At 32.0% G+C, this 11,791-nt stretch overlaps 1 protein-coding gene across 5 annotated transcripts in view; it reads right to left on the bottom strand.

Annotated features, from left to right (window-relative positions):
* Positions 1-11,791, bottom strand: part of NEK7 (NIMA related kinase 7) — a 150,384-nt gene that overhangs the window by 33,537 nt on the left and 105,056 nt on the right. For all 5 annotated transcript variants that reach the window (XM_017506068.2, XM_017506071.2, XM_037730489.1 and 2 more), the window contains 2 exons: positions 5,090-5,198; positions 4,105-4,212 (listed from right to left, as the gene is read on the bottom strand). In XM_017506068.2, the coding sequence (XP_017361557.1) occupies positions 4,105-4,212; positions 5,090-5,198 (217 nt within the window). The remainder of the gene's footprint in view (positions 1-4,104; positions 4,213-5,089; positions 5,199-11,791) is intronic.

Below are 11,791 nucleotides of genomic sequence, written 5' to 3'. Positions count from 1 at the left end.
GCAAACCGTCTGTTCTACGGGCTACTGAGTTCTGATGTGGTGTGCTCTGTTCGGTTCTGGGTGGCACATACTAAGGGACACTCTGGGAGGAAAAGATGCAGACTTGCAGGACACACAAGTCCCTGAACACAGGAGACTATCCTGGGCATGCTTAGCCCCAAGATGAAGGAGGTTCACGGCTACTGCCTTCAACCCAGATCACGTCACTCTCCTCATTACATTTAATATTGTGAAAGCTTGCCACCGCACTCAGAATAAAATGTGAATTCCTCCTATATCCAGCCCTGCCTCTCCTTCACCAAGTTCCAGCAAACCTTCTGCAGACAGGGCTTATCCTATATCCACCCTTTGTATGAAATACTCTTCAGTCTGCCTGGGATATTATTTCATAGCTGTCCCTTTTGCATCCTTTGCATGTCAGTTCAAATATCACTTCTCAAAGGGGCCTTGCCCCACCTCACCCTTTCCAAATTAGTTCCCCAGTTGGCCATTTTCTATCACATCACTAATAATTCATCTTAGTTTTTTGTTTGCTTTATTGTCTATTTCCTCCCACCATAATATAAGCTCCCTGAGGACCTGTCTTGCTCAGGCTACATTCCTTTTCTCTAGAATAGCACCTCCATATAATAGGTATGAAAGCAATTTTTTGAATCAGTCAGTTCAGGCAAAATAAATAAACTGTACATGAAGAACCTCTCCACCTCCCCTTTTCTTTTTCTGTATCTTCACCAGCTCACCACCACCATAAGCCATTGAACATTTATACGGTTCATTACAGCATTAAGAAAAAAAACACTTTTGCATTCATTATACTATTTGGTCAGGGACTGATTAGGAGTTAAGGGACAACATAGGTTGGTTATTACCTGCATTTCTATTTTTATAAATACAGACACTGAGTTTTAGAAAAGTTAATAAATAGCTTGATCAAGGTCCTACAGAGCAGGCAAATCCCTGCGTTCTTGATTCTTTCCAAAATATCATGCTATTTCTCATGTTCAGAAGAAGGCAACAGAAAAAACATGCTGACACATCAGGAGTGGGGAGACATAGTCAATAATCAGATTGGAAAGTCAGAGGACACCAAACTGTTAAGGGCTCTGAATGCCAGACCAAGGACTTCGCATGATATTCTTCAGGCAACAGGGAACCAAGGAGGATTTTGAGGGAAGTAACACAATCAGATAATGTCTTTGAGGAAGATAACTCTAGTGGAAATATTCAGAATGGATTATGAAGAATATCAATAACAAAAGAGAGTATCTCATAGTCCAAATGTGAAGTAATTATCGAGTAAGGAAGAGGGAAAGGAAAGTAGAGATATTTTGAGACAATATATGTGGTGGTAGCTGGGAGGAAGCAGAAAAAGAAGTTAAGGCCTGTTAGGGTATTTTTCAGTTTTGAAGATCTGAATATAGTTTGAACATCCAGCAACATCAGATTTGGTATCTGTAATTTTCAATCTTTGTATTCAAGGAATTACTATTGGTTCTGAAAAGTGATTGAAAATGTGGCCATCTACACAACTTTATTTCCTTACAGAAGATAAGACAGAACACAGGTTTTATTGTATGTTGATTTGTCAGGGAATCAAAAGATACAAATATGAGACACAAAATGAAGAGACAACTGAAAATGCAAAGATTTCCAATCTCTTAAGAACTGCTAAATACAAAATAGTTTTGGAAGGGCGTAGGCCTATTAATGAATTAAAGTTAAAATCGTATCTTAATTTTTCAACAAAAATGTATTTTAAAAATATAAATGCCTAAGATGTTTTTAAAATCTTACATATCTTTGCATTTTAAAATTAAATTCTTGAAAATACCTCCTTTCCAAAGTTAAAAGAAATTTGGCTCTAGGACAAACTTTGTTTAAACTTATTCAGATTTTTCCTTATGAACTACATACAGATCTCATTTATTTATAATTTCACTGAAATTTAGACCTGATCTATGGATGAATCATGCCCTACAAACTGTATCCTTGGTAAAATTAAAACATGAATTAACATACAATAAAATCTATAGTTCTATGTTTTCTGTAAGCAAAATTAGGGTGAACATGTCATCAAGAATGTCTGTCAGGATTTCTATATATATTGTATGTTAACAGAGAGTTTTTCTGGACTCTTCCAAGTGGGATTTTTATGGGATCCACAGAGCCTTAGTAGACTAGAATCCAAATTTTAATTCTCAGCAGGGATAAAGGAAATTTTCTTATTTTCAGGAGACTTTTTTTCTCAAAATAATACGTAAAACAAAAAATACTTGTGAAAAAATTATTTTTCTATTAATTCATACATTAAGAAAACAGTCTCGTTTCTATTTTTTCACTGCTGTATTTCAGGTATGTCTTAAAATGCTTAGTAATTAAGGGCATGACCATGTATTTTATTTATAATGTGTATTAGATACATATTATAGATAACATATATTACATAAATATACATAATGTATATGTATAATATATATAACCACATGACCCTAGGTGAGTTGATTTTGATAAAACTTGGTATTAGAAATTCATAATGAATTATTAAATCTATTAAAATTAATTTATCACATAATTTTGACTAGCACATCACCTCAATCTGGAGATGCATATGTGTTCGTAAATTCTGTTTAGAACTTTTGCAAGAGACAGTATCAGGCAAACTAAGCAAACTGGTTAAGATATATTTCATGTAATAACGCTGGATCCTTCAGAACGGATTACTATAGCAGGCTCAGGGACAGTCTGCAAAGCAGCAAGTTAACAACACATGTATGTCCATGAGCATGGGCACGTGCAGGGGTGTGTGTGTAATTGTAGCCTGGCATTTCTAACTAAACTAGTGACAGCAAGCTTTTATGACATTCTTCTATTCAGATGAGTAACAAAGTGAAAACATGTTATCTACTAGCGATAAATGGCACTGGCTTGGAACAGCCTAAGATTTTCTTTACAGAAATCCTCCACTCTTTGTACTGTATGAATTGTAACTTCCCAAATTAACATTTTATTAAAGTGCTAGGCAAACTTATGCATTTCTTATGGAATTTCATGTCAAATTTCTTTATTCAGGAAAAATTATAAAATAAATGTGAAGTGAAAGGAGAAAAAACTGTTATTCAGCATCACTGTGAAATTTCATTTTCTCAAAATACTTGACAAAATTGAAATTCTGTTAAAAATGCAAAGCATTATCTTTTCAACACTCTTGAAACTAGGATACAATATTTTGTAATTCAGTGAATATTAATTGAGTACTTATGCTTTAGGTACTGTTCGAGAAATATAGAAAAAGTCAATGACAGGTTCAAGGACATAGAGAACCTTAGGTAACAAAGCCAGAAAAACTTAAAAACTCTAGTCAACTAACTTAGATGCTCATTTCACTACTTTGTTGTTTAGTCTAACTCATTTATTCCTCATCAGGCCATTTAAAAGGTTTTTATTTCATATTTCAAAACAATTTTATTAAAAAACCCATGACTTTCAATGAAATTATGACACCAAAGTTGAGCATCATTAAATTAAAGCCAACTTACTTTTAACATAACTTTTACTGAATTCTGATTGTCACCATCGGATCTAAGTCCTGGACTTACAAGGAGAAAACACGATTTGAGGAGTTTTAAGATAAGCTCTATCATTCATTTTAAGTTGCTCAATTTAAAAATTATTTCTTTCTAGTAATTTCTATTATTTCTAAACAATACTCACAACCATGTTTGTTATTTTAATAAATAAAAGTTTACAGTCTACTACTGTATTTTTAAATGGTCAGGTAAAGTCCTCTTCCAAGGGACAGCTTAGTCACCATATTACCTATTATTCAATGCAGAATAAAAGGACTTTTCCATGGCAATAGTTAAAACAGATTTATCAGCATTTTTAACTCAGTGCCTGCCTGAGGTCAAGTTACCAGAAGTATCCAAATGTCATATTAGAAGAACCCTTATACCTAATAGAGAGTTATAGGCATCTGTTCAGGACCTGACGATTTTAAAAATAGTTTTATTAAGAATGTAAGAGCTGGCATGTAATTGGTACACCTCTTACCTTTTAATCACACACACACAAAGTAACTACATGAAATTATATTGTGTCTCTTACCTAAAGAATGTGCAGCTGTGGTTTTTGAGCTGAAAAACCGGCCAAGCCCAAGATCTCCAAGTTTTACCACCCCAGTGGCTGTAATGAACACATTAGCTGGTTTTATATCTGTGAATAAATGAAGGGATCAGGTGAAAGATGATAGACATTTTAGAAATGTTAAAGGAATCAATAGCTACTTTTCATGACAGAACTTAAAATTTATTTTAATCATGAAGGTCTGAATTATGAACCAATTACTTTATTTTGAATAATTCTGATGTATCCTAATACCTAGAAGTTCTCAGTCTTCTGATAGATGGATAATCATCAATGTAGCATGATGAACATGATTATTAATTTCTATTTCAAATGCATTTTGTTTTCCATTTTCAAAAACCCTTTTGTGAAATTCAAAGCACAAAATACATGTGTCCTTTTGATATCAATTTTAAATAAAATATCTTACTAAAGATTAACTTGCTGGTAGATTTGCATAAAACATAAAACCACAACAACAATATTAGGCATATAATTATTTACTTAGATGGCTTTAAAAATCCTAATTGCATAAACAAATTGTATTAAAATTTTTCACATTTCAGTATCAGTGGATCAATTACTTATTGATGTAACCTAACATACTCTGCTTAATCACTTGATAATCAAGAATACTGAATTAATACTGAATATTAAAAATCTAAGTGTTTATAATATACATTATTTGAAGAAGAAAAAAACTCTCCCTTATATGTATATTTGACTGCTGTTTTGTCTTTACCAACAGCATCTTACTGGTTAGTAAGATGCTCAAAAGTCAATTAATTTACATTCTTATTTAAAACCAAGTAGTGCTTTATTTAAAGGTTTAACATTCTAACATAATTATAATTTGAAAATAATTCCCTGAAAAAGTATGGTATTATGTAATGACTGGAAGATGTTTATTCTGAAGAACTTATATCATTTAAAACAAGATTAAAAGTTCTTAATGATTTTATCTTACCTCTATGCATGACTCTTCGAGAATGCATGTGTTCCAATGCGCTGCAAAGCTGAACAAAGTACTTCCAGACAGTTCTTTCAGGAATTAGCCTCTTTTGCTTCTTAAAATGCTTTTTGAAAATTAAAAATAAGAATTATAAAAACTAAAATTTTTCAAGACTGAATTCTGACTTGCAAAAATACATAAATAAAAAAAATCTAATTTTATCTACTATTATCAACTAAAAAGCATATGATCTCTATACTGAAATGATTCCAAGAATTTTATCTGACATAATGGCTTAAGTTTTTTCCTATTATAACTAAGGTTAGCACAAACTGTGTAACAGTATGTTTTTGTCATGTCCCTCTATTTCAAAAAATTAACATCTATATAAAATACTTTCCTGTCCTAAAAGGAAGATGTCAAACCTCATTTTAAGAAAAGCCAGAATAAAAAAGTCTAGATACCTATAGGTAATTATGTTCATTAAAAGACAATTCTTCGGGGCGGGCACGGTGGCTCACGCCTGTAATCCCAGCACTTTGGGAGGCCGAGGCGGGTGGATCACGAGGTCAAGAGATTGAGACCATCCTGGTCAACATAGTGAAACCCCGTCTCTACTAAAAATACAAAAAATCAGCTGGGCATGGTGGCGCATGCCTGTAATCCCAGCTACTCAGGAGGCTGAGGCAAGAGAATTGCCTGAACCCAGGAGGCGGAGGTTGCAGTGAGCGGAGATCGCGCCATTGCACTCCAGCCTGGGCAACGAGAGCGAAACTCCATCTCAAAAAAAAAAAAAAAAAGACAATTCTCCTCCTGACAGAAGGTTTCACTAACAGAATTCCTTTTAAATACTGAACCACCCTGGTGATCTGAAATATCACAATGTATTAAAAATTAAATAAATAAAACGAATTTACAAAAAAAAGTTTTCATGAATATTTCTACTGCACAATGCAAGCTTTGCTTTGAATGAATGAAACTAAGCTCCATGGAAGCAAAACCTTACAAGAATGCCCAGGCAAAAAGCTGAGAGCACCAACAGGCTACTTAGGAGAGTGGACCTTGCACATAAGAGAGCAAATACTACAGTAAATGTAAAACCAGAGGTACTTATTTATGCTCATTTTTTCTGCAATAAATCTGTTAGAAGACTATACTAACAATACATTCTTTCCAGGACAAAGTTCTTAGCTTCATAAGACTTAAAATGATTCAATACATAAAAATTATTTTTCAAAAACAAAATGCAATTGGTTTCCCATTTAACAATACTTGTAATTGATCAACATGAATACTGCATTTTAATTGGTTTCCATATAATTTTCTGATAGTTTTAACTGTTTTAAAATATATATAGATAGTAAAATAGTACTAATATGTACTTTAATGCAATTTGTCCAAAGACACTTTGAGAAGTCCAACTAAATTGATTTTTTGTTATTGAATATGGAGAAACTATACTTGAGCATATTCTAAAATAGCTACCTTTCAATTTTTATACCTGTGACCAGCTGAGGGCAGGCTGAATGGCAAAACAGTACAAGGAAATCTGCTGATATCTCTACTTCACACTTAGCAAAAGATTCTATCTACTGTCACATATACACTCAATGTATGTACCAAAGGATAAATCCTTAAGAAAAAGCTAATAATCTTACGTTAATCTTTCTTACAACACATACTACAGAAATAAATTTATCAGTAATTTCAATAGCTATTACACCAGTAACATTACACTCCAAAGAATAAATAAGAATTAAATTACCAGATAATTAAAAAGCAAATCAGTGTCTTACTAACATGTTAGAAACCTCCCATATCATGTTTCAATACTAAGTATTTTTAATTGCAGACTGTGTCAACATCAGTTTTCATTCAAAGGGAGCAATGCTGCAAAATCAGTTCTTTACACATAATTTTCTTTCAGATTTGGAATGAGTCCAAATAAACCCTGTATATGTGCTCTCCCTGACGCTGCATTAGCATATCAGAGGACTGTTTGATGTCAACAGGAAGACGGCGACCAGGTTTCTTTTCATTCAAAAACAAATATACCGTATCAGACCATGAAAACAACTTTTTATGCTTTAATACAAATTTTGAAATCATAATTATAATGTAGTTGGCAGTTTACTTTTTAAATACCATTATAAAAAAGAAATCAAATCTAAAAGAAAAGGCATAATTTCATAATTGCCCCCAAACTGCACAATAGGGAAGATGTTACCAGATCAATATGATCTGATTATTTTCACATTTCTGTATTCTTTGAGACTGTCACTTACAAGTTAAAAATGGTGACTTATACTGAATTCAATATAATGCTACTCAGAATGACCTGGTTAGAGTTAAGCATCTAAATTAGTTATAGGCCTTGGAAGAATAACATGACTTCGCTTTTGTCATAAAATAAAGGCAGCTTCATTATACCATTAGTATCTCTCATTATTTTTAATGTGTCTGTTTAAACATATGTGGTTTTTAAACCATTCCTTAAGTAAAGGTTTTTCTGGTTTCTAGTTTCTTTTTCTTTTCTTTTTTTGAGAAAACCAACACTTACAATGAGAAAAGCCTGTCTGTTCTGAGGGTGGCACTGTTGGCTGCCTCTTAAACGAGGATGAACAGCAAAAAGGCAATGAAAATTGGAATTCTTTTTACTATGGATAAAGTGTATATTAGCACTACAAAGTGGGAACTTTCATAATGCCAAAGAATTAAAAAAAAAGAAAGAACAACTTTCTGTTAAAACTTATTCCAATAAACACATATCTTTTTAAAAGTTAATTCTTTAGCCAAAGAGCATTATTGTTTGAAAATTCTTTTTTCCCTTAAAAAAGGCAGCCCTATATAAATGTTTAGCTCTGATTAAAAATCTAATGCCAACATGTAAAAAGTAAAAAAGGTAAGTATATTTGTTATATAGTAAGTTTTTAATATAGCAATAAATAATGTAACCAATACATTTAAAAGTTGGTATTGATATAAATATTTATATGAAAACGAAAAGAGTATGTGACAGGGCACTTTTACCATATTTATGCTATGATAGAATTACAACTCTTTAATAGTTAAAAATAAAGTATCTAAAAATTTATGGGCAGGCAAAAAAAAAAAAAACACCCAGGCATAACTGATCACTTGGACATAATTGTGCTTAGTCTTATTTTTTTAAGTAGGCTAGTCTTTTCTCTATGCAAATCTTCAAATCCTATTTACTTTAGAAGCAACTTTTCCACTTTTATAAAAATTATTCAAATGAATACTAGACATTATTCAAATAGAAAAATCAGATGTAACAGAAAGCTAATCAATTTTCATATAAAATGTATGTATATACAAACATCAGATTATATAATATTCTCACTTATGTGTAAGAAGAGCATCAGCATTTCCTTTAGGTGAAATTCAGAATATCTGGTAAAACACATCTGCATCACCATCTAAGTGATTTATATTAATATAAAAAGGGCTAGCTGGTGCAAGCTGTCTCATTTCAAATATTCTTTAAAATTTTTTTTAAATCTAAAAATTAAATTTAAAATTATTAATCTCCCAACATCCTCCTACAAATTAAATGACCAAGACCAAATCCAATTATATAGTGGACACTGAATACCTAAGTGCCATTTTTGACCTCAATTGGTTAACTTGGTTCCTGCATTCTAGACACTACAACTCCAAGTAGCATATTCACTGCTTATTTCTGAATCATACAATTCTAATATTCTCCCTGTATTATGCAGGTCTGGCACTTGGTTTAAATCTCTGTTACTGCCACATCAAAAATTCTGATTTTTAACAAAAGGACTTGCAATTGTGTAGTCAATCAAGGGAGGCATGTACTAAGCATCCTTTAGAAATATACTGCTGTGGTTAAAAAAATAAAAAAAAAAACAAAAAAACAAAAAAATGCAATCCTGGTGTGCAAGGTGTTTTTGAAGAGGATTAGGAAAAATGGTAATTCCTAAATTATCATTTCTAATTCCTAATTAGAAATTCCTAATTTCCTAAAAATGATGAGAAATAATGACGTTATAAGAGAAGTGGAATTACAGGCACCAGCTGCTCACCATTTCTTCCAAGTATCTAGTAAGAGGAAGTAAGTGATTTATGTTAAATATAAGGAAACATTTCCTGCTTGGAGTGTTGTCAAATGTTTAAATGTGCCACTAATACAATCCATATCCATCTTATAATAATAGACCTGATTATAAGGTTTGACAGTAACTGGTTGTGTGACCTTGAGTAAGCCACTTAAGCTTGATGGGTCTCAGCTTCCTCACTCTATTATAAAGAGTTGGGAGATGATCTATTGAGTCTCCACCATTCTAAAATATAATCTGTGGGTCTACAGTCTTAGTTTCAAATAAAACAGAAATAATAAATGTCTGTTTGGCACATTTTTTATACTTAAAAATAACAGTTTCTTGATATGACTTATCTTTCATATATCCAATTAATAAAAACAAAGCAAAAAAAAAAAAAAAAGCAACAATAAAATACCTCAGAGATCCCTATTGGTCCATTTAATACTATAAAAGGTTTTTACATGAGATGAAAAGTAGTTAGAGTTCTTTGTTTATAAGCTTGTAATTAGGTCAAACATTTACCATCAGAGGGGATGTTATGTTTCCAAACATTCTTTGTAATTATAATGCAATTTTATAAGACTATACATTGCTGTGGCTATTTCAAAGAATTAAATGCACAGAGAGTGGGTGATGAAAAAGGATGCTTCTGGAAGTATAATGGACAGTTTTGAGTGTAATTTTTATTATGTATTAATCTTTCTATGGAAATACTTTTCTTTGGAAGGTATAATGAGGTTATCAACAAACTTAACTTCAAATATCTGCTATACATAATTGTGGGAAATTATATAAAAATTAAAATTTTGGTATTTAATACTAACTTACAGTGTGTAAATATTTTCTCTCTTGGCACTCTGAATAAAATTCAGATACCTTAAGTTGCATTAGAAGGTGTAAAGTAGAATGGGCGTGACAGTCATGAGACCACTGAAGGTACTCATTACTAGCATCTCATTTTATCTGCCTATTCAGGGCCTATTAGCCTTTGTCTTTTCCTGCAATGTTGGAAAATCTATTAAGAGTGTACTAAGCTGTGTACTAAGCTGTTTTCAGATTATAATAAAACATAATCAATTCATTCCCCAAAGTTAAAATTATGCAGGTTATTAATGCAGGCCAAAAATATATTTCATCTTAGGGTAGAAAATGAGAAACAGAAGACATTTTTCCTGAGCAATTAAACCTTGAGGGGAAAAAAAAAAAAGTAACCTCTTAAATTATTTACCAAACAAGAAAAATAAGTACCCATAAAGTCACAAAACTTCCCCAAAACAGCTGTCTCCTGAACACTGGTACATCAATATCAAGGAAACTTATTTAGAATATTAAAAAAACAAAAGATCAACAATAAAAATACATGAATGCATCAGAATTGCTACAAAGAATGACTCCTGCATTCCTGCCATGTGAATAACTCTTAAGTTTCCACATTACTAAAACTGATAAGAAAATACTTGGAAATACTTAAAATGTTTTCTCTACTGCATCAGAGTACTAGCGATAGAGAAAGGGAGATTAAAAAGAACAGTCAGTCTTTGAGGAGACACAGAAGGTCACAAAGACAAACAGAAATATTTCCTTCTTTAATAAATTATTTCTTGCTATGTTATACTAGAAAACACTAACAGAGTTGAAGAGTATTTTAATTTTCATAATGAACAAAGCAAACACAGCAGAACAGTAAAAGTATCTCAAGTGAAATCTGAAGGAGAAATTAAGATGCTTAACACAATGGTGTCTGTATTCCTTCTCTTTAATTGTCTATAGTTACCAAAATTACTGCTCACAGCGGTATTACATGATTTACGAAAGGCGGCTGTATACCACTATCACCTTCAAATGTAAGGAGCAATAAACTCCTTCAAAATTATCTTCAACTTTTCCAAGCAAACAGAGTTCAAAGTTCCTAAATCACCTTTTATTCATGCTCACAGAATTATATAATGGTCATTTCATGGTATAAAGGGTTCCGTTTCCTGAAATCTCTAAGTTCTATGCTGTTTCACTATCAGACTACTTAAATATTAAGGAAAATCCAAGTGATATTTTATAAGTAGCATTGCTTCTATAAAAATAATTCTATATAACACACCCACATATACACACCATATGTAGGCATAAATTTATATGGATATACACAAAGGTGTATATATATTATGTGTAGGTACCTAAGTAAATGTACCTATTTATATGTGTGTGTGTGTGTACATATACATATATGTATAAAATATTAAATCCTGTGTAGTTTTTTCAGATAATTTGTAACCTTAGGACTTCAGAATATTCTAAAATGAAATATAAGATAGATGACAGTCTTATACAAAAGACTTGCTGGTAAACTGCATTTGGAATCACTGGCAGTTCTCCTAACTGTCTGACATGGGCTATATACTTTGTCCAGATGCTGAAACGGAAAGTGTAGGTATCCTGGTAAACAATAAATCAGAGTTATCAAAGAGAGATGGCACTGCTGGGAAACCTTTATTGCTTTAAGGATCCAAAGGTCAAGAGTGTAAAAGACATTTCAAAGTGATTTTACTTCTAATACAACCTCTACATTCGAATACAAACAAACAAGCAAAAATGTGTCTAAAAATATAAAAACAGCCAAACCAAGTAGGTGAAC

The sequence above is a fragment of the Cebus imitator genome, unplaced genomic scaffold, assembly GCF_001604975.1.
Source record: "Cebus imitator isolate Cc_AM_T3 unplaced genomic scaffold, Cebus_imitator-1.0 Scaffold347, whole genome shotgun sequence".
In the NCBI taxonomy this organism is placed as follows: Eukaryota; Metazoa; Chordata; class Mammalia; order Primates; family Cebidae; genus Cebus; species Cebus imitator.
The sequence above is the reverse complement of the archived record's forward strand: the minus strand, read 5'-3'. Positions and strand labels throughout refer to the sequence as shown.